This window comes from Megalopta genalis, chromosome 6, assembly GCF_051020955.1.
Source record: "Megalopta genalis isolate 19385.01 chromosome 6, iyMegGena1_principal, whole genome shotgun sequence".
Classification (NCBI taxonomy): domain Eukaryota; kingdom Metazoa; phylum Arthropoda; class Insecta; order Hymenoptera; family Halictidae; genus Megalopta; species Megalopta genalis.
In genome coordinates, this window is record NC_135018.1 from 24,080,115 (window position 1) to 24,105,098 (window position 24,984).

A 24,984-nucleotide genomic window follows, 5' to 3' on the forward strand; every position below is an offset into this window, starting at 1 on the left:
ACTTTTTGTATACTCGTATATTTATGTATATTTTTCAAATCCAATATATCCCGAACAGGTCCAGCTGTACACTTTTTACACGCAGTTCAGAGTGTTGTACGATACCCCGATTTTTCGCACATTCAAATATTCATCCAATTTTTCCGTTTGGACCACCATCTGGCACATACATAGATTTTCGGGCAAGCTTTAAAACAGTAGCCACAGATTACTCGGATTACTCCGAGCCCGGAAGCATCCTCGCGAATTTATCGCGTCGAGCTAATTTCGAGGTTTTTGACCAGCAAACGCATTCGCCTGTCCATTTATAAATAAACTAACGCGAGGCAACTATCGTTTTAATTAAAACTAGCGTGCAAGAGCTTGATGAAGACACGAGCACATTAAAATAATGTAATGTACTGGATGGGCCGTGTAACTTGTACATTCATGCCATTTGCATTATTCATGGATCGTTTCAGGCTTTGTATCGTGGTCGCAGTTGCGCTTTGTGTGCGTGTGTTCATCTATAGATACACGTATTTAGTCAAATTGCTGTGTAAATAAATAGAAAATGAATCAATACGGAAGTTCGAGGCTTATTAACGAATGCCGAAGAATAAATGTACAGAAGTTACCTTGAAATACAGGGTTCCCCGGAAAGAATCATCCGATTTCAAAAATTTATATTTTAAAAAATTACACACAGAAAATTATAATTCAAACACGAATATAACGGGAAAATGTGTGAGTTTTTGTTTACAAGTGTTCAATATGACTTCCTTTCGTTACACGTATGATATCATTGCGATATGAAAGTTCTTGCCAAACACGGTGTAATGTATCTCTGGTAATTGTTTGTACAGCATCACAAATGCGTTTTTTCAGTTCATTTACACTTGTAGGTAAAGGTGGTACAAAGACAAGATCCTTCACAAATCCCCAAAGGAAGAAGTCGCATGGGGTTAGGTTGGGTGATCTCGGAGGCCAACTGTGTAGAACCATATTATCGGATGAACTGCGACCAATCTAACGGTTTGGTAGTTCCGTGTTAAGAAAATTCCGAACCTCCAAGTGCCAATGGGGTAAAAAGCAAAACTCGCACATTTTCCCGTTATATTCGTGTTTGAATTATAATTTTCTGTGTGTAATTTTTTAAAATATAAATTTTTGAAATCGGATGATTCTTTCCGGGGAACCCTGTACCTTATTCAATAAAATGTTGAACTACCGATCGGATATGTTTAAATGGTATTTCGAATATAATTTAATTGCAAGATATAAATATGGTTAAAATGTATTTAAAATATGCATAGGAGAAGTTGTTGTTCACAAATTTGTTCTCGATTATTGTTACAGGTCCTACACGTTATAAACGAAGTACTGGAGCCCGTACACTCGAACTCTGCGAAAATGATTTCCGGCCCGAACGCCTATGAATTCCTGAATCAAAGTGAGGAGCTCGATCTGGGTGTTCATCGAGTACGGTAAGTAATTAATTTTTCATTAATTTTCTATTTTCCATCGAATTTTATCGTCCGACATACAAAACGAGACATTTGGAACAGACCACCTGAATATAACTCGATTGCTATTGCCAATGGAGAAAAATGTGTCGGGCGAAACTCATTTCGTTTCGATGTTGCTATAATCCTGAAAAATCATTCCAGCGTATCCCTACGAAGGTACACAGGATTCGAGTTTAAAATTGGATTTTCGTAGAATTATCGCGCCTGTGATGTAATATTGCAGGATAATGTTAGCAGCTACTTGTTATTATTAAAAATACTTTCCTTCGCGTGTAACTCCTAAGTAAAATATACTCGCCGAGTTTGGTCACGTTCACCGGAAGATGAAGGTAGAACCAACTTCCGTGGTTGTTCTCAACTAACTTCGATGCTCACTTTGTCAAGTCTTTATCGATATTTAAAGGCGCGCCGCGGCAGAGGCTGCCATCGGAGTAAGTAAACCTTGAGTGAATTAGCTTCGTCCGTCCAAAACTTCTTTAAGCTTTGCTGCATTTCATTTACTACTACGGGAGAACACCATTCTAGCTTGCTCCTACCGACATAAAGCATAGGGATTTAGGAACTTCTTTAATATACACCCACAGCTATTTTTTTGTGCACCAGTTCCATTGGTGCGTGAAGTTTGAACGCCAAAAATCCTCGCGATTTGTTTATTGCAAATCCCATCGTCATTTAGACAGTGCAAATAAGATGTCGCATTTAGTGTCAACATAAGAGTCAGATAAGACGAATCCCATTGTAGTCCCAGTTTTCTTTTATTGGCTAAAATTTTGGTTCTTCGTTCGATCGTATATTTGGTGCCATATATTTATTTATCGAGAACTCGTTATCGGCAAATCTACGAAGATTTCTACCTGTTGAGATCTTCTAGCTATGACATATTCGAAGAACAGAATAATATTTGACTATTTTCCTCTAACTTTAACGAGCACAATCGTCTTGCATTAATATAACAAATCTCTCTATTCATACCGATATCTCCTTAAAAGGAAGCTCCTTCGTAAAAAGACACAAAGGAGCTTTAACTCAAATAATTTTCGTAACAATTGAATGTCCGTTGCTGTCCGACAAAACCAAAGATTACGTTGCTCAAAGAGTCGAGGACAATGAAGATTCCCGACAACAATGGCCTCAAGAAAATACTCCACGATCGATTACGATCTGCTATTAGAGATAGTCACTGTAAAAGCCAAAATCCAAATTCTTAGTTTTCATTCTCAAATTATTGACAAAGTTTACTTTGTTGTTCATGCAAAATTTACTTAAATATGTAGTAACCCAAATGTATCTGAAAGTTGTTTATTTGCTGCACAGATATGATCTAATTTCATGAAAAAGAAAATTATCTTTGAAGTAAACAATTTATAATTACAAGAATTATATTTTATCAATAGCTCTTATTTTGAAATGTGTGATGTTAGGTAACAGTAGTTTAGGTACAACAGTATTATAATTAAGCTGTGGATCCTTATGTATTTATATTAACAAATGTGAAATGTATGATTCGTTATTTATGTATGAAAATTGAAGGAATTTTCTAGACGATGTGAGAAACGTTTCCTTTCTTCAGGTATTTACCAAGCGACTAATAATTAACAATCCGCAGCTTAATTACGATGTTCCACGTTTATAGTGACTAGTAGTTATTTATTATTTTAAGAAATTACGCGAAATTTTTTGATTAGTTTTACTATTGGCGGAGCATCGTCAACCCGAAAAGAAAATTTGCAACATTGACTCGCAATATCCTCTATCAGGAGTCTTCGTTTTCTATTGATCCTAGTTAATCAGAGACCACGTAGTACGAAATATGCGTAATGCTTCAATAAAATTGTTGAGCGCCACGTCTATATAGTTTCACGTGACAGTGTGTAATCAACGAAAATGACGTCGAGGTTCAATTCAATTAACGGATACAATTTTTCTGCAGCATCTTCCGACAGCGGGTCGTCAAGGAGAAGAAGCAGGAGGACTTCAAGGCGGACGGACGTTACACCTTTCTCATCCCCGTTGACGAGGGTTTCAAGGTAAGCTGCTTAGCAACCTCCCCATATCGATCATCCCGAAAGTACTTTAATATCGTCTGTTGCGAAGCCTTGAAAAGATTCAGGCAATGGTAGCTCGTCTTACTCATCACACCAGGGCAAGAAATTCTGATCGATTGCGACCGTGATGGCACCAAAATCCATTAACTTCGCCGCGCCACTGATTCACCCGATATAATATCTTCCTTTCGCTCTCATGCGCATCGAGAAACAATTACGCGAATATCAATTTCCTTTAGTGCAGCTTCTCGGAAGATAATGCGCATCACTGATAATTTATATGAAAGGTAGAAAATTATATATGCAGCTCCTTGGAAGATATATAACACTGATAATTTACACAAAATGTACAAAATTACACGTGCAGCATCTTGGAAGATAAAGTTCAACGACAACAATTTACACGAAGTGTAGAAAATGATGCATAGAAACTACCACGTTGGTAAATTGCCAGCAGAATTTCATACTATTTGATCTATACAGGGTGTTCCATAATTACGTTAACACTCGGAAAGGGGTGATTCCTGAGGTCATTTGAAGTAACTTTTTTCTTAGCGCAAATGCAACTCGCGGCTTCGTTTACGAGTTATTAACGAAAAACACTGACCAATGAGAGGCGAGCTAGCGTAGCGCTAGGCGGTCGAGACAATCGACGGAACCGGGCTTCGAGCGCTGATTGGCTCGGCCGCCTTGCGTCAGCCGAGCTCGCCTGTCATTGGCCAGTGTTTTTCGTTAATAACTCGTAAACAAAGCCACGGATTGCATTTTCGCTAAGGAAAAAGTTACTTCAAATGATCTCAGGCACCCCTTTCCGGGTGTTAAAATAATTATGGTACACCTTGAATACATAGGAAACGTGTAGTCAACTTTATCGTTCAAATCTCAATAGTTTGCTAAGAATGAAATCGCTCAACTTGCAGAAAAGATGGATACGAAGCATATGAAATAACGATCCACGTGTTAAAACTCCTTTGCCGTGAAGATCGAACATTTGAAGCGAGGACGTTCGAAATGGTATCCAGTTAGTGGCGCAAGGGTGAATGCACAAACATTCGATAAATAAACTCAGTGGTCTCGTCTCCGTGGAAATGGCGGAGAATCATGAACTACTAAACAAGACCGTCAAGATTAGTCGAAGTTAGTGGCACCGCGAACGTCCCCATTAAATCGCGATATACCTGGCAAGTTAATAATAGTTGGCGAGGTTGACCCGAGACGCGATACAATCCAGCAATTTGCTGGTATCGGTTATTCGTGATTCCGCGATTAAAGTCGCGTGCGTTCGTTCAGTATCCATGGACGTGTAATCAAAGTTTGGGTGTGAAATCAGTATTTTCGCCGGGAAACTTTTTCGACGCTACGATGGCGACAAGACCGCGAGCGCGGTGACGGGTATCGCAGCGGAAAAAAGGGGGTGAAATAAAATGGCCGCGGTCGTGGTGTCGCGGAAGAGAGTTACCAATTTTGGAAAGTTCCTTGGGACGAGGCCATCGTTCCCATACAGAGACCTCGGTTCCCCGTGCACCTCGATTCCTTGTGCCGCAAGTCCATACTGGCCTGATCCTTTTAGCCCGTGTATCCGAACCTCTGAACTTATAGAAATCGAATCGTTTGATCGTATTGGGAGTACTCGTGATGGCTGCGCCAGGAAACGCATGACCAGTGATAACCCGATAGAATCTTGTGACGGCTCGAAGAAATTCTCGTTGGGATACAGAAAGATGAAACGTGTTGTTGAAAGATTGCGGAGATCTTCAGCTGTGATTGTAGAGGGCACTGATACAAACGATTGTGTAAGAAATACTTTCAGCAGTATTAGAACTTGCGGACAGATGGCTGATCGATTTAAATATCTGTTCCATATTGATCTTGTTGCGACGGCAACACCGAAGGTCCTGACCATCCCTTGAGCAATTAAGCGATACCTTTGACAGTAAAAAATGCACCCAAACGAAAATACCCTTCGACACGACTAACGGACAGCACGACTCATAAATTCCATATTTCCCAAAACGGAAAATTTACAACCCGAACTTTCGAACAGTTTCCCACTCCTCATTTCAAGTTCCTTCCGACACACCCATCTCTAATCAAAAACGCTTCATTTCCTCCACCAAAACCCACCATACACCAACCACCAGAACGGCTAGAACCACCAGAACTCATAGAACTCTAAGAACGCAAATAACGCATCGCTAAGACCATAGCTGTAATATTATTAAAGTGTACATAAAAGCAACCAGCGACTTCGTTAAACTTAATTTCTTTTGGAAACATCGCGCACATACAGATCTCGTGGTTCCGTATTGGTAAATTATATAAATAAATAAATTTAAAAGTACAAGCTCTATACAATATTATATATACAATATAAATAAACTATATAATATAAACATAGTTAAGTGAATTGATGCAAGGATTTGCATAACTACGTTTTTGAATAATTTTTGTATATACTGTTACCAGACTGAGGATTTTTATGCAAAATAAAAATTATCTGCAATTAATTGCAAGCTACAAAAGATACGTGGACATTTATTTTGTTTCTTAATCATTTTAATAAGATGAACATAATGCAACAGTATATTTAAAATTATTGAATGTTTTTACTGTCTCATTTTCGTCGTACATACATAAAAATCGAAAATCTAAAATGGAACTACTATTGGAGTATAGCAATCAAAACTAACGAGCAAAGAATGTGTTTTCGATTACTTGAATTGAAATGTAAAATGAAACTTGTTAAAAATCGCGGAAGTATCTTTTAAGGCAACATTTCGGAGGAGTAAATATTGTGCAGCAGTCAATGGACAAAATTCAAAAAAGTCATTGAACCATATCTATTCAATAACTGTGTGTACGATGTGTTAAAATGTTTAAATAATCACATTTAGTAACAGAATATTCTAAAAAGTGACCACAAAATTAATTTCAAGTGAGTTCTTCGAGCGAATATTAGAAAGTACAAATAGTACGTTAGTTCACTACGCAGATTGTTTACATTGTCTTATGAGCAGAAGATGACTTTACGAAGTAATCTTCATAGAAAATGACGACCAGGGGTTATATGATTGTAATTAATCTGTAGAGATTTGATAATGCTTATATACAATATAATAATTAACCCGAAATTAAATAATTAAGTTCGATTTATTTTCCTACATTACTTCCTACTATAATCTTGACATAACCTTGACATAAACTGGACATAACCTAACCCCTGTAACCTCTCCACTTGACCTGACGCTGTCCTACAATTTAAATAATGTTTAAAAAAAACGGCTCAAAATATCCTGGAATTCTTATTCCGACATATTTCTCAGATAGTACGTTTTAATATTATAAAAATTCTTTTGTGAAAAGTTGCGGTCTTCACACACACACACACACACACACACACACACACACACACACACAAAACACAACACAATCATTTAACAAAATGTTTCGAACAAATGTTATTCAGTATTCGGCTATCGATCAATTGTGTCAACGAAAATCTGCATAAAAGTTTTTGTTCAATAAAAAATAAAGGTGACAAGAATCATGCAACTTTATTGTGCAAATCGATGGATCTTTGTGTTTCATTTGACAAATTATTAAGGCATTTTGGTTGAAGCTTGGAAGTTATAGTTTTTATCCCAGACGCTCATATAGACGCCGCACAGTGGTACGTGCAAAAATAAGAATGAAAACTAAAGATGAACACATGAATACATAAATGATTGCACTGCTTATTGTGCACTATTATAGAACGAAAGTGAGTAGAAAACAAAGATCTTCCGCGCGGCCACGCGGATTCTTTTGGCTCAAAAGAACTACCCGTAGGTCGCTCAAACAGCTTCCTTGGCAGGATTTCATAGTGCACGTTCGAAATATCGGATACGCATTGGTGCCGCGATCCTGCTGTGTGTCTGTGTGAGTTTCGCGTGGGACTGGTATAAAGGAGCAGGCCAGAATCGAGTTTCGGGCCTGAAAGGACTCGTTTCGTTCACGGCGAGAGCGATCGAACCGTATCGAAAAGCACTCGGCGCAGCTCGTCGCCGAGGCTTTTCCAACCGAACGACATCGATGCCTCAATGCTGGGACGTAAGGAACCGGAGCTTTCTTCGTTCGAATGTGAGCTCGTCAATGGCGGCCATTACCACGACCGGTTGGGGAGAAAGAAGGCTCGAATTAATAACGAAGAGTGGGAACCGCGTTCGCCGAATGGCTTTTGTGTTTTCCGAAAACGAAGCTCTGCTTTCCAACGAGTCCCCTGGAGAAAAGTCCACGGGGAAAACACTCGAGCAGAGTGGACTTCTTCCTCTGTGTGGAAATGTGGAGCAAAGGAGAATTGTTGTCGAACACTTTCGACAATTTGGTTATCGGCGAAGCGAATTCATCACAACTTACGTGCAATGCCGCATCTGTGAAGTACGGGGGACGTAGACAAATAAGTAATGTTCCTGAATTTTTTTTCAGAGATTAAGTAAAAAATACTAATTATTTAAGGTTTAGAAATGTAATTTTGTAGCTCCATACTTCGGTTTCTTTTACACGAAAACGTTGTAAAATGATACAGCTGTTAGTTCGTTTGAAAACCATATTTTGTACGTACAATTTTTTCGAGATAAAATGATGTTCAAAAGCTTCAACTTTAAATTTTATTTAAAATTCTTTTATAATTTTATTAGAATTTTATACAATATTAAATTTGATAAACTTAAGTTTTATCTTTTAGCCTTAACTTAACTTGCGTAAAAACTTCTTTTCGTATAACAAAGACAAACATTGAATCGAACATTGGAGATCGTAGTTAACGAAATTTCACGCACGAACATCAACCAATTATTGGTACGTATTTTATATTAATTGCCTCTTTTCATATTTACTTTATTCTGAATAAAAAGGCCAGCAGTATAACGTGTTTCTCTGCCACCAATATTTCGAACAATATTTTCAATATTTCATAACATATATTGCATCCCCAATCGTGGATGCTATTTTCATTCTATAAACACGAAAACGGCCAAATATACGAAAATACGTGTTTCATTCGTTTCTCGATGTTCTATATGTATCACGAGCTTCAAATAAATTAGTTTCGTGTTCGAATTTTATTTCGAGATACAGTAAGTTTGGTAATCATATCGATTTTGAATTGTTTCGTTTTAAAATGATCTTCCCAGTTTACAAAACAAAATTACTGAACACATCAACTTTAAATTATACGTATCAAGATACAGAAAATATGAAAACAAATCGTGCTCGATTTAATTAGAACACTTTCAAAAATGCTGCTGTATATAGATCTATCAAAATTGTTTGATATCATTAGAATGAAGAAAATGCGCGATTTATAAATACATACTGGCAATCCAAAGTGGAAAATGAAACCACTGAATCTGAATGCTTGCTAGCGGAAATAATTCGATAAACTCCTGATCGGTTTACCGACGTAATGAATTGGAAATACCATTAATATACAGGATGTTTGGAAAGATTGCGACCAAATTTATGCCATATGTCACTTTGATCAATTAGATGAAAAAGGTTCGTATGAACTTATGTGCGAAAATACTTTATCGAAAAGATACAAGCTTATAAAGATAATTATGATTTATTGTAATATGTTAGAATATTGTATATTATAGTATGTTATAGAAAACGTTCGAAAATTCCTCCCACTGCAGAATGCAGCCTTTGATTCTTTGAATTTGTGATTGTCGAACTCTCTCAAATATTCCATTTGTATTGGAAATAATAGTAAATGAATTTTGAGTATATTCCCAAAATTGATTTTCTGTTTCCATCGTAATTTTATAAATCAACGCTTGTACAAGGTGTCCCATGATTATGTTATCATCTGGAAAGGGATGATTCCTGAGGTAATTTTAAGTAACTTTTTCCTTAGCGAAAATGCAATCCGCGGCTTTATTTACGAGTTATTAACGAAAAACAGTGGCCAATGAAAGACGAGCTCGGCTGACACGAGGCGACCGAGCCAACGAGCGGCCGAAGCCCAGTTCCGCCAATTGACTCAGCCGTCTAGCGCTAGGCGAGCTCGCCTCTCATTGGGCAGTGTTTTTCGTTAATAACTCGTTAATAACCCATTTCAGGGTTATCGTATAATTATGAAACACGCTGTATAAGTTTCGAACACTCATATCTTTTCAATAAAGTATTTTCGGACACACGTTTATATGAACATTTCTTATCTATTCGACCCGAGTAATACATAGTATAAGTTTGATCCCAAACATTCTGGACACCCTGTTAATCAGTGGCCATTAAATATTTATATATTTCTCAGGTGCTAAAATATTGTAACAATGAATTCGACGTTGAAGAACATTCTACGAGAATCAAAATACCCGTTAACTGCTAAAATTCTTAACACAACGACAGAATCCTTGTTTAAATCGGCCAGGAAAAACGTGACGGTGCAGAAAGGTAGGTAATTTAATTATCAAGAGTGCCGTTCTCAGAAGCGTGTATTATTGCTAGATCGCGGATGTTTATGCAAATTCGCAATCTCGTAGACTGACTTATGTGTACCGGAGTTGAATAGAAATATACGATCCGAATGAATGGTTTCGCGATACAAACTACACAGTTTGTGACCGGCACGCTGTCCTAAACCTTTAATAGTAATCTCGCTGTGGGTTAAGCAGACCGCTAACCTTTTTGTTCTAGTTTCTCGCGTGTCCTACTGGTTTCCGGCATCCCCTAAACTTTCGTTTCCACCACTCGCCTCTCTTCGAGCCCACGGGTTTCTTTCATTGAACTAATTCCGGATGCAGGTTGCTCGGCGCACGTGCCTGCCAACCTCGCGAAATTATTCACGATATCATGTAAGATGTAATCACGTAACGCAGCTACCGACGAAACGATTTCGTTCTCCCTGTTTTTCTCGTCTTTCCCCCTCGCCGCTGTGCCCCGCAAGGAAATTGCCTCCACAATCAGCCGAAGAAATAAACCTCTTTGTTCCCTTATCTTCGCAGTTCCCCCTCCTCTTAATTCCTATCCATTTGCTCAGAACACGGCAGAGAAATAACGGCCACGGTCCAATAGTTAACTATCTCAGAATAGACACGACCGTCTGTAAATAATTGAATAACTAGCAAATTCAAGTGAATAGTATGGCAATGCCTCGTTAATATAATAAGCCACGATTACGGCATACGAATGTTACAAAGACATATTTATAACATGTTTAAAGAAACGAGAAAAGATTCAGAAAAATCTTTTGTTTCGAGTTTTCAAAGATGTCCCAAATCCTGTGGTACTCGAGGAAATTTATTTCACGATCAATTTTTTTCATATTTTCTAATTATTTTCCTGCCACCAGATGTGGAAGATGTATTTAAAAAAACAACGCTGTCGATATAATTGTTTTGTTTATTATTTCTCTACTACCAGATGAGAAAAATGTATTTAAAAAATAACACTGTTCACATGATTGATTAAATAAATGCAGTTTGATAACAAACCATTTTACGCTCATCTAACATCATTATTAAAACCAAGTAATACACTGAATGAATTTAACTTATTTATTACAGCATTGTTTGCAGTTACTAAATATACGAACAATGCTTACGGTTTTGAATGACAGCCAATTTGAAACATTCTAGTCTAGCCTTCGTCTTTACTGTATTCCAGGTGCGAAATTGAAAATCTTTTTAAATCTGTTTTAATTAGTCATAAACCTCTGTCCCATCTCTGATTCAGGCTGGATAGTTCTAATCATCCAATTAATATTCCGCACTTGCAGCTCTCGAGACATTGTCCGTGCCTTGCCTGACTAATAGCTGGTCGTTCTACTTGTCTGATCATTGATTCTACTCAATTGGACACGAACAATCCATTCAAACCAACTGGTTCCGAGTCATTTATTCCAATTCTACTTGTTCGATTAGCGGTAATTTAACTGCACATGTTATATATTATATTTCTACAATTTTTCTCACCATTTCTTCTCCCAACAATTCCCTGTAGAACATATTTAATCAAACTAGTATCTATCATTATAACTACATATTGTATATGCGACGTAGAAAATGTTTTGTTAATGATACAGTCTAATGAATGTAAACTTGTCATACATAAAGAACATGTTAATAAATGGATGTATACGTTTGTTCTTTTATGATATACAAAATTAGAGTATTTAACATTGCTTTAAAACAACGTTTCTCAAGGAAGGATTCATTTATTAAATATTAAATCGTATTTTTATCCTGTGCCATGTCATTGAAATTTTTTTATAATATTTGCATAAAGACAGAAGGTCTTTTCAAATGTTACTATATCTCTTCTGTCATATTGATCAAATGTACATACATACGTATATGTATGTATACGAGACTATTTTTTGTTTTTGACAAAAATTCAAATAAATCTTTCAACAATCACATCCACTATTTTCATTCAATATTTATTGCTATTATTGGATACATTAACAATCTACTTTAAAAACTACGACGGGTCACCAATTTTTTTGATTTACAATTATTCATATCGTAAAGATACATTTATGAGTTTTTTTATTCAACTTATATGTTATTTACGACAAATGTTACAATAACACCTGTTAAAAATCAGAATAAATGTCTTATTGTTACATTTTATAAACTAGTATAAAATAGCTGTGTTTTGTGCTCCGTTTATCTAGTGTTAAACATTCACGGCAATATGAAATGTCATGAACATGAAATGGCTGTCATGATCGTATTGAAAGGATGTTCTCACCCCTTAAACCATGTTTATGCAAGGTCTTCCAAGATTTTGCTTAATTTTCTACTCGCTAAAATCCCCTTGCCAAAAGAAGCTATCGATAGTGTCGATTCGAAGTTTTCTGTCTCAGAATTTCAAATTCAATTTACCTTATTATGTCCACAATCTCTATGAAATGCATTTCTACACGATGCCACCCCATGCATTCTCGAAATTCCACAAGCCCTAACAAACAGCAGTCAACATGCTCTATCTTTGTCACGCGAGAACGTTGTACGGTCGCCGGCGTTAATATGAATCGCGTGTAACAGCGTCGTCGTCTCCGTGTCTTATCGCGAATCGGAAATCAATCGCTCACACCGGGCTCATCCTTTACGGCGGAACGACCTTTACCCGAACGCTGGTAACAAGAAGCATGTAATCGTCGGTCCGGTGGGCCAGTGAACACGGAGTGGATGCTTATTTCATGCCCTTAGCCAGCTCGTTGCTTCCGTTACCCTGGGCTACGGAGGAGGCTACACCCTTCCGAGATGCGTCTTTGACGGTGCTGTTCGCCTCTACGATTTTATGCGATTACACCGTATTAGGGGGAGGAGGTTACATGAACCCTGTGTGTGCCGAAGTCAACCAAAATGCCGGTGATACAATTGGCAGCCGCCGGTGAAACGGAGATACAAAGGCTAACGGAGGAACAGCAGCCATGTTCTGATAGATAATTGCATGTAATTTCAAGCGGAACATATTTTATCAGTTCGCTAATTAAACTCGCTGTCAAAAGCTAAGGAGCATTACAATCACTTGGATATACAGTTATTCGCAAAATTGAGCGTACAACTTTCTTAAAACTGGACCAAGTGACTTGAAGGTTTTTTTAGATGATAGCAGGACTAGTATACCAGACGATGACCAAAATGCTCTTTTTAAATTTTGCTATTACTTGGACTGATAAAAAAAAAGAAACAAAATACTCTCGTTTTTTAACGTCTTTATCTGAGCCTATAACGGAAATTTAAAAAATGCCTTTCGTAGATCTCGGTAACTTATATGCATGCTGAAAAATTTGATCGAAATCAGTTGACGTTGTTATGGAGTTACAATAAATTAAAGATGGCAAAAATTGCAGTTGTATCACGATTTTGACCAGAAACTGGAAGAAATGCGGTTCTTAAAATCTTTCGACGCCTGTAGCTCGACTCTGAGTTAAGTTTTTTTCGATCAAGTAAGTTACCGAGATCTAGGAAAGGCATTTTTTAAATTTTTGTTATAGGCTCAGATAAAAAAGTTAAAAACAAGAGTTTCTTATTTCTTTTTATCATTCCAAGTAATAGTCCCTCTATGATCTAAAAAAATTCAAGTCCCTTAGTCCATTTTTAAAAAAAAGTTATTGCATTTTAAAAGGTGTATGCTTAATTCTGTGAGTAACTGTATTTGTCTTCTTAGACATAGTGTTTTTTTTAACGTCACTGTGTACAAGTTTACAATCATTGCACACAGAAGTAGCATACATTAAAAACTACACCCTTCTTGTAATTACACATGTACAGTTACTTACAGGAGCTTACTCCTGGATGACTGACCTAAAATTTTGTATAATGTTTTGCTTATTTATTAAATTTAATTCTTAAATCTAAATTTTAACGCAAAACCCACCGTGCCGATCAAAGTAAACAATTTCATATTTTTTGTTTTAAAATACCTGATATAAAGGCATATTGCTAAGAAAAGATTGGATAAATTTCTTAATACAAGTATAAATTATAATAAAAATAGCGAAAAGTATACATAAGTACCGTCTTCTCATTGTTAATGAGCAACACATTTTTAAGGCTCGGTAGGTTTAACGTTAAACCTAAACTTAATGCTAATTCGAAAACAGAACAAGAGATGGTATTGATTTTTAGTAATTATACAAGACAAACGTGGGTAATGTAGGTTGTAAATAAATTAGCGTTGAGTGGTGAAGATGAAAAATAGGCGAACCATGTGCCATACCGTTCTTGTTGGCAGTGTAATGACAAAAAATAATGGAGAGCTTGAGCGCTTTAAGGAATCATAGAATTTTATATAACATCGCATAATGTAGTTTCTCAGTGTGCTCTTGTATGTGTAGAACGTACCTCGTGGAGACATAGCAGTTGTAATTGAAAATAAGATAAACAAAAATCATACGTGAGAATACAATGAGTTTTCTTCGATTATACTTGTCTGACGCCGGTTAATATTGGATTTGAGCGAACGAAACAAACTCTTGCGGCAGAAGTTAAGAAACAGGAATCTCTTGGCTAAGAAAATGATATTGCAAAAGAGTTTAGGGTGAATCGTTGCATTATCGAAGAAACAACGTTTGAAATTTTTCTACGGTTTCCTATCTTCGTCTGTTTATTGACTGGAAAGATTCACTGCAGAATTCCCAGAATTTCTCGGGCTAGAAATCTGTTCAAGTAGAAAATCGGAGATTCATAGAGCGAAGGGCTGGAAATCCGGAAGGATCCGTCCAGTTGGAACCCATACAATTACTAAGAACTCGGTACGGGAACCCGTACAATTGTTGGACGGTTCGCTAAGAGTTAGATTATTGAGTAATCCGTAAACGTTGCAAGAGACCAAGGAAGACGAATTGCAGTAATATCTCCCTAACTGACGCTAAGATTGTGCACAAAAATGGACAATTTGGGAAGAGGAGATACGATTATTCGAGCTGTGTAGCTCGTTTTTATAGTTGTTGACAATTCGTAACTATAAAAACGAAGAGCAAGACTCGAATAATCGTATCTCCTCTTCCTAAATTGTCCATTTTTCTAGACAACCTGAGCGTCAATTAGAGAGACCTTACTGCAGGGGTGTCAAACTCAAAAGCTAACTTGGGCCAAATAAACAATGCTTAACTTTAGGTGGGTCGCAAAAAAAAAATCAATGTTCATAGAAACAAATATCTTTATTTTGACTAGTACATTGTAATAAACATATATAAAGTTAAATTATTGTTTACGTCCTGATACTTGACATCTCTTCTCTGATACTACCTTTCCTATTTCGGGAGAAATTTTATTGGCCGAGACTACTTTCAAAATTTCTGATTCACATTTCTATTTTATTTTTACTTTGCGTCGGATATATTGACTGGGCCGCAAAAATGTTTATCTCGGGCCGCGAGTTTGACACCCCTGCCTTACTGTACCATCTACGTATACCCCATATCCCATCTGTATTAATCTTTTTACCACTGGATATATATAATATATATATATATATATATATTTGCTTATAGGATAAATAAGTCCCAATAGTGGTGAAACAATTAATATTAACCCTCTGCACTCGACCGGTGACTCCGACTCACCGCTTAAAATTGTTATATAGCGTTTCAAAATAATTTTAACATTATTAAATCTGTTTATATTTTATCAACTGTTAAAAGCGTAATTGTTGCACGAGTAATATTCAATTTCATATATGTAATTAAAATACATTTAAGTTGTGCAGAATGAAAATAGTGAAAGTCTGAAAAAGTATTTTGAATTCAGAGTTAAAATGGTTTCGAGTGCAAAGGGTTAAATGGCTGTTATTTCACCGTAACCATTGAAAAACGGCACCGATCCTGCAATGTTTCTAGCAAAATTCAAGGGTGTGATTCTGAAGATGCGGGTAACTAATCGAAGGAGGCCCATTATTTTTTCCGAATAATAGGGTCGAATTTCTTTTCTCGTTTCCTTTTAGTTATTTCTTGTTTCGTTTTGTTACAGCCAACCCCGAGACCAGAAAAGGTGGATCGTGTAGTGATCGATGGCCATGTAATACCCAACCACGTTCTCTTCACATCACCGACACTTGACAATGTACCATACAGGACCCTCGCGTTCACCGACAACGTAAAGGTCACCGTTAGTTTCCATCACGAAAACGATAAAGGTAAGAATTATTGTAACGCAATATTTGCAGTATTCGTAGGGATCTAAAAATGAATCACGACATTGTGTCTTTTTCTTTTTCATTTTCGCGAACGTCGAAATGCTGCGAATAAAAGGACGGTGGAAAGACGACTTTGACTAAACGGAAACAAATTATTAAATCTTTAGAAATATAAAAATCCATTGTTAAAAATCATTTAAAATTTAAACACCATTAAAACACTGTCCCTGTAATCAACCTAACCTGGTATTACAAATGAATCATGTCGCTTTTTCCGTTTGTTGTTTTTCAGCAAAGTTGTCACCAAAAAAAAAACACGTGATCACGTTATTTTTGCGTATCTTGCGATCGTCGATCGCCTTATTAATGGCCGTTCATTGCTCCTTATCATTGATCGCAACGAGCGAGCAGTACAGGTCGTGTACACGATTTAAACAATGGCCCACTAAATCGAACATTAAATCAGCGAACGAATTATTTAACGAAGATTTAATCGGAACCGTTTCATTTCGTAATCGAGTCCACGTTTACCGTTCTTCGCGCAACGGGCATAATATATCGCCCGACAGATAATTGGAAACGTTATTTTCAGTTTATGTCAAATCCAATACTGTGATGGGCGACGCGGATCATGCGATGACCGGAGCCGTGCTTGCAGAAATAGTTAAAGCGAATATCCCGCTGAAGAACGGCGTCGCCCACTTGATTCAACGGCCGCTTATGATCGTCGACACCACCGTGAAGGACTTCCTCGAGGTCAGTGCTTCCACCGTTTTCCTTCTTCTAGATATCGGTGACTAATCCCATCGGAAATTGAATGGCTGTGACAATAATGCGAGCAAGAACACCGCGAATGTCACGCTGTTCACTCCATTTTATCATCCACAGCTGCCCGATGACAAGTGCTTTTAACATGATCTCGTGCAATAACTAGATCTAGTTTTTAGCCGGATATAATTTGGCAGCCGGAATCGAGCTCGAAAGACGTTCGTTATAGACACTATCTGATGATCTGTTAATGGAACGATGTGTTTGCGGAATCGTTTTTCGACAAACATAAAAATGCAAGAACTGTTATGCTACTAAAATCGTGTAATATTGTATGATCTTTCAATTAGTAATGCTACATGTTACTATTTATATATGTGACTATATGTTACTTTTTATGTTACTATAGTCTTTAGAGGAAAAAGTAATACCATTCTACAAAATTAGAAAAGTACCTAAGCCGACGAAAATAACCCTTTCATGCGCGGTTCTACTTTTGAGAAAATCGATTTTGGATATTCGCTGATGCGCGTGCATAAGTATTTACAAAATCGAGATACAGCAAGCACAAAACTTCAAGCAAAGTTTTCTCAAACAAGGAACCTTGCACGAATTTTATCCTATATTTTCGATTTATTTGCTTGCATACAATCAATTTTACGATGAATACTGTGTTACTCTGTATATTAATAGATCGTATGTAACATCTTCTACCATATAATTGCTAGAAACTATTTCGAAAGCAATATAATTTGTCGACAAAAGATTGCTAAACATAATAAGCTAATTGCTTCAAGACAGCACAGCTGGCTTTTAATTATACAGGATGTTCCATAATTATGTTAACACTCAGAAAGGGGTGATTCCTGAGATCATTTGAAGCAAATTTTTCCTTAGAGAAAATGCGATCTGCGGCTTCGTTTACGAGTTATTAACGAAAAACGCTGGCCAATGGGAGGCCAGCTCAGCTGGCACAAGGCGACAGAGCCAACGAGCGATCGAAGTCCTGTTCAGCCGATTAGCTCAGTCGCCCAGCGCTAGGTGAGCTCGCCTCTCATTGGTCACTGTTTTTCGTCAATAAGTCGTAAACGAAGCCACGGATTGCATTTTCGCCAAGGAGAAAGTTGCTTCAAATGTGACCACAATTATATATAACTAATAATAATATATTAATATAATTATTAAGTTATATGTGTGTCAATACTTTTGTTCTTACAAAAATGGTTCTTAGTGCACAGTTAGTTAAGATGCACTATTACAATTTTGCATGCACCAATTACAATTTTTAACGAAACTAATCGAGACCATATTGTTCCTCACATTTATATAATCTATATAATTAAAAGCCAGCTTTCAGTACATGAAGATTGACACAATGCATACATTATTTTGCACGAGTCAACGAAATTTGAATCATCTAATCCGAAAAGGAATACAATAAATTCTCCGTAATTTTCCTTCTGCTTTGTAAACAAGAATGGACAATTTGGGAAGAGAAGATACGATTATTCGAGCCTTGCACCTCGTTTTTCATGATCGTTGGCAATCGGCAACTATAAAAATGAGCCGCGAGACTCGAATAATCGTATTTCCTCTTCCCAAATTGTCCATTTTTGTTCACAAGCTGAAGGAAAAATGGGGAGAATTTACTGTACTCTTCTATCGAGTCGCGACCGTTCGTCTATTTACAATTATTGACGCGGGTTGATGTTTTTCAACGAAGTTTATCCAGCCTCTTTGTCACACGGTATAAAGTGCATAGAAGTTATCCAAGGTGGCAGTCCGCAATGACTCAATCTGTATTTTTCACATTGTGACGGCAGACGCAATAGACGTGCGCAAAGAAATGGCGGCGAGTTTCTCCATTGTCGAGAACGTTATTTCGCGAGTTCTTTTTGATATCTCCATGAAACGCTTTCAAATCGCCCCTGGTCTGAACGTTGGTATTCTCCGTCTGCCCACCCCCCACCCCCGCCCCTCCCGTTTTACGCGTCTCTGAGGCCTTCGATCACAATGGATCTCGCTTTGTCGATGTAGCCCGCGGCCTATCGTCGGTGTTCAAACGTCAAAAGTTTAATCACCTATCAATAATTCAATTTTCCAGACGATACGATTCGCTTCATTGAGGCCGGCTCTTCTTGTTGAATATTCAATGCGCTCGAAACGCAATTAAATGCCGCTAAAACGACACACCGCGTGCACCAGTTATTGTCCCGGGTGATTTTATTCATCAATACCTCATGTGATAAGTGCGATTCGTTTAGAACTAATGGAGCCGTTCGCGCGACATATCTTTCACTTATCTTCAGAGCCGAAATGCAAACTGTACATTGAATTCGAGTACCTGTTTGGTTTAAAGTAAAATGATTTACATGGTCACACCTAACAAGAAACATAGTTATACGTACGAAGCAGATATAAGATTGTACGAATTGATTTATACGGTCTGCAACGGAACTGTCTTTACTTTGTTGTATATTCTATTAAGTATTAACTATAATTAATGCTTATATCATTAGTATATACAGGGTGTCCCAAAATTATGGTATTTACGGCAAATGGGGGGTTGCTTAGGTCATTTGAAGCAACTTTTTCCTTAGCGCACATGCAATCCACGGCTTCGTTTACGAGTTATTAACGAAAAACAGTGACCAATGAGAGGCGAGCTCGGCTGGCACGACGCAGCCTAGCCAACGAGCGGTCGGAGCCCTGTTCTGCCACCTAGCGCCAGCCGAGCTCGCTTCTCATTGGCCAGTATTTTTCGTTAATAACTCGTAAACGAAGCCGCGGATTGAATTTTTGATAAGGAAAAAGTTACTTCAAATCACCTCAGCAACTCCTCATTTGTCGGAAATACCATAATTTTGAGACACCCAGTATATATCGTTAGTAGTACATGTCCTCGGAAGATTTGTATCACTCATCATCGTTACCTTTAGATGTTTCGGAGAAATTAAGCAAAACACGCTTTCTCGAATATGTAACAAAGGCATTCTCAATGGCAATTCATGGTAGAAACAAATTTAAGCTCGATAACATGGAATTATCTTGTTGGAAATTTTTTCGTACTTCTCAACATCGTTTAAGTAGCAAAAGTAGATAACACCGATTGCAAGTTACAAATGTGTTAATAATTACAACGATAGTTGTGTGATTCATTCGATCGAATGTCTTTTGCCACGGGTGTCCATGAAATTATATGACTTTGAGGTCATGGAAAAAGAATTTTGAATATCGTACGAAAGAAAGGAAATGAACGAACGGACAATCGAAGTACTATCACTCTTTTAACTTGAAAATATAAGCTCAAAATCCAAAGGACTGTCGCACAAATTCAAAGTAGATATCTTACTAGGAACGCAGACATGTTGCCAGTTACATTTGCCTTATCGTGAAAACACTATTAACACTTTAATGGCCGCACGTCTACGCAGTCGAAACGTCGCCAGGAGCCGGCAATATTCATGTAAATTCATGAAATAATTCAACATGTGCGAAAATGCACATAAAACAAAAAAAACGACAACAACAATAACAACACATTTAATACAACAAATTTAACATTTTTCCTCTGTGTGATAATTATTAAAGTAATAACCTACATAATTATTAACTTTTTGCACTCGAAGCCATTTTAACGGTAAATCTAAATTAATTTTTCTGACTTATGATATTTCCATTTTATGTGACAAAGTGCATTTTGTGCATATGAAATTGAGTCCTGTGACTCATACAACAGTTAGACTTTTAACCATTTTTTACATCTAAACTTTGATAATATAAAAATTATCTTGGAACGTGATGTAACAATTTTAGTGATGCCTCAGAGTCACCACTCGAATGCAAAGGGTTAAGGCATCACACACGTGTTGAGTGTGCGGCCATTAAAGTGTTAACCCGTGACACTATTAACAACGTGTCAGACTCGTGATGAAGACTTCATACATAATATCGACTAGATATGAAAATTATTCATTTCTTCTAAATCGAAATAAGATTTGATTCTTATTCTGTCAAAATTGAGAAATAAAAATAGATCAAGACATACGTGTAACAAAAATTGTCTTGTTCCATTAGGATCAATTATTAAGAACAAGGACGTTGTATTTGGTAGAGATCATAGTGCAATGAGTTGAACAGTATTTGTACACTATTAAACAACGTGCGCAGTGGCACAAGAAACACATTACGTATCAATATCTTGGAATCCCAAGGGTTTAAGCTATTAAAAAATTAAAAGAGATAGGGCAGATCGATTGCAGCCGCGCCCATTTCTGGTCTACGGTGTCGCCTAACGATCCCATCGCGACGGGATACGAAGTTGAGGGGAGCGAATGCCGGATTTAGACGCACTCTAGGGGAATCGGGGGCAAGAATGTTAGCTCGTCGTTGCTATTAACTCGTTTTTGCAGTACACACGAGGCGCGACAGAAGTCTGTAATCCGATTTAGGAAGGAAGCACAAAGGTACACACGATCTCAGCGAGAACGACGGCGCCCGTAGACTGCGCGACGGAACTCAGCTGAGCGAAGAAGGGACAGGGAAACGGATTACCCAACGAATAAACCGTTACTGTTAATGAAAGTGACTAACCGCCGGGACAATATACAACCACCGGTCACATTATCGCGCGCCCTACGCAGGCCTGGTAGTGGTGTAACGCCCGCGAACCAGAGCGAGATTGGGATCATTACGATCGAGCCGGGCGTCACCATGTCGTGCCGGATAGAATCTTTACGAGCTCGCGCTCTTTTCCCTGCTTTTCGCTCGGTTCGTGGCTCTTCCGTACCGCGGAATGCGTACGGCCCCGCTTATCTTGTAAACCGGCCCTAATGCTCTGTCGTCGCAAACTGGTGCCGTTGAAACGACATTCGCGAACAATTTAGGGGACCTGGGTGCCACCCGTAAAATCGTTAAGGAGCCGGCTGAAAAATACGCATCTACCACACCCCTGGCAGAAAGCGTTCGATCAGACAAATCGAGAGTTTGTTTTTCCGCCAAAATGTGTGTGCCGTTGGGTTTTCGCAAACTCGGCATTCAGTTTTCAAGAAATTGTCGATATTCAAACCAAATACCGAACACAATGATAATTGGACAAAATTGTTGGTGGAAAGAATCAGTAACGAGAACGCGTGAAAAAGCCTTGCGGCTCGTTTTTATAGCTACCGATTGTCAACCAACTATAAAAACGAGACGCAAGGCTCGAATAATCGTATCTACTCTTCCCATATTGTCCATTTTTGTGCGTAATCTGAGCGCGAATTAGGGAGAAATTACTGTACCTACCACGTACAGTAATATCTCTCTAATTGACGCTCAGATTGTTCACAAAAATAGACAATTTGCGAAGAGGAGATACGATTATTCGAGCCTTGCAGCTCGTTTTTATAATTGTTGACAATCGATAACCATAAAAAACGAGCCTCAAGGCTCGAACAATCGTATCGCCTCTTCGCTAATTGTCCATTTTTTTGGACAATCTGAGCGTCAATTAGAGAGACATTACTGTACCTTGTAGCTCCGCGGTTTTTCTTACCTGACTCACAGTCAAACAGACCATTTTACATTGTCTTCCGGGAAATCGGATCGCGTGTCGCATCCCAGGCTTGACCGACTCCGTCGACTGTTAACCTCGACGTAGTAATAAATCGCACAGACGTAGAACCGGCACAGGGAAATTCACAGCAACCCGAAATTTGGCATTTCCGGGAGAAATTACTGTAATTCGCTATAAAAGAAACTCCATTATTAGGTGTAGAACTTTGAAAATTCTAGCGCGTGAAGCACGCTGTCTTCCGAATTGTTCTCAAGATGTTGTTCCCATTTCATCGCGACGTGAGTTATGAATTCAGTGTGCACGATGCATTACGGCCGCATTAGTATTCGGTGTTTGAATGTGTTCGTACACTCTGAACGTGACACGCCACGCGGAACGACACGCGGCAACCGTCAAAGGATCTGGCCGTTGTACAGATACGATGTAATGCAACGCGGACGTGTAATCACTGCCAGTTGTTGCGACGGTTGTGTACATATATTTTGACACATGTTACGCGGCCACGGAGGCCGCATCAGTCAAACTGAATGGGGTAATCGTTAGTGTGCGAAATTTGATGGACTGTTGCCCGCAAATCGTAGCGCGTACTGCGTGTTGGCCATTGTTATCGGCGAAATGTTGCGCGAAATGTTGTTAATCTATCATTCTTCCTGGCACGGGACAATACGGCCCCGGTTAATCGTTATCTGTCCGATTTTTCACTTTCATTCACGGCAGAGTTTCGTCGAACGTTTTATTATCTATTTTATGGGTCCCTACCGCGTCCCCTCGGTTGTTCCAGTGAATTTTTACTTTCTCCTTTCCGATTTTTACTTTTCGAGCAGACATCGTTCGCATTGACTTTCACAATAGCGAATCCGACTTCTCCGGGAAATGTGCGGATTATCGAGTTTCTGTCGAGGTACTTACATATGTAGAATATTAGATGAGCATGATGCCGCGGCGAAATTTAATTTGCAGAACGACTGGTTCACTGAAATTTTAGGAATGCCAAATGCGCGGCTTCCTGGATTCTGCATAATCAGTTTCTGCTATGACTTTCCTGCGTGCCTAATTATTTGTTAGAAAATCATTCCGTACTATTGCAGGATGATGGAAGAATTTTGTTCACCTTGAACACTATCGTGTGTTGTACGTATTTAGCCGTCTGCCACCTTGGAACAATAATTAATTGCTTTGCTGAATAAATTTATTACAAGCAAACGATCCTTTTCTTTTCTCTTTAATTTCAGAATATGTATAATCGCATGCTTCTACCTTCAGCGTTTCGGTGCACTGTCTTATGCATTGTTAGCGAGAAAACAACGAACGCAAAGGATCTTATGAACGCAAAACTGTTTTTCGAGCTCGACTCTGTTAAAATTAATCGACGCGCTCGTCCGTAACTTACCTCAAGATCAAGATCAATAATTGACGAATACTACAAATGATATTAGCTTTAAGGCATTCCATACGCTCATTCACCGTCACGAGATTGGAAACAGATTCTTGAGGGGAACGACCGTAATATGTATAAAGCTTTTCACGACTATTATAAATGAGATTAAGCATATTTAAACAATGGCGAAATCCGGTGTCAACTGTTTTCACATTGAATGTGAAATAGAGAGACGTTCCCTTCAAGAACGACGATCCAATTCCACCGTTTGACTGTCGTCGTTTCGTCATCGATTGTCCATACACATTCGTTTCCTGATAGAAATCACATGTACAGAGATCGTTATCTGAGCCGCGGCGAACTGTCACGCGTGATCATAACACGTGTCATGTACGACATATATGGATGTATTTATGATCGTGTATGTATACACATATATGTATATATTTACATATATATATTATATATATATACATATTTTATATGCATAGATATTGTATATATGTGGATATACATATGCAAACCGTTTTACACAGGACAGCAATGGAATGTTTACGAGACAGCTGTCGTCACATGCGATATATCGATTGTTCTTCAGCAATGATCCTCGGCACGTCTCGCCTACTGTCTGCACCAAATCCTCTCGGGCCTGACGTTGAATCAAAGGAGTCCACGGCTACATGTATCTCAGTTTTCCGATCGTTCTTTGATCCAATCACGGCCCGTTCTGTGTTGTATACATATTTGTGCCCTGTGATGCCTTCTGAAATGATCATCGCTCTTGATAATTAGGATGTCGCTTTCACAATCGTTGAATCGAACAGTGCCAAATTTGGGGCGAGGATCGAGTCGGTTATATATGTTGTTTACATTCATTGACAACAAGGCTGTTTGGAGGATCTACTTTCAATGTTCTCGATCTTTATGTACGCTTTCAAGGTCGTCCTTCTAAGCGAGCTTCAGGAGATTTTAACTGTTTAATTGTTTCAACTGACTAACGCGCGCGCGCGTACAAAAGTTAAGTCATAAATACAAAATATTATCCGCTTCAATTGTAGCCAAAGCATAACTTCAGTCATAATACCTACGAAAACGTAA

At 38.2% G+C, this 24,984-nt stretch overlaps 1 protein-coding gene across 5 annotated transcripts in view; it reads left to right on the forward strand.

Annotated features, from left to right (window-relative positions):
• The window catches only part of Fas1 (fasciclin 1 Fas1 domain-containing), a 526,663-nt gene that overhangs the window by 436,866 nt on the left and 64,813 nt on the right, over nt 1-24,984 (forward strand). For all 5 annotated transcript variants that reach the window (XM_076523006.1, XM_076523009.1, XM_076523008.1 and 2 more), the window contains exons 4-7: nt 1,339-1,466; nt 3,439-3,535; nt 16,018-16,183; nt 16,776-16,939. In XM_076523006.1, coding sequence (XP_076379121.1) covers nt 1,339-1,466; nt 3,439-3,535; nt 16,018-16,183; nt 16,776-16,939 — 555 coding nt within the window. The remainder of the gene's footprint in view (nt 1-1,338; nt 1,467-3,438; nt 3,536-16,017; nt 16,184-16,775; nt 16,940-24,984) is intronic.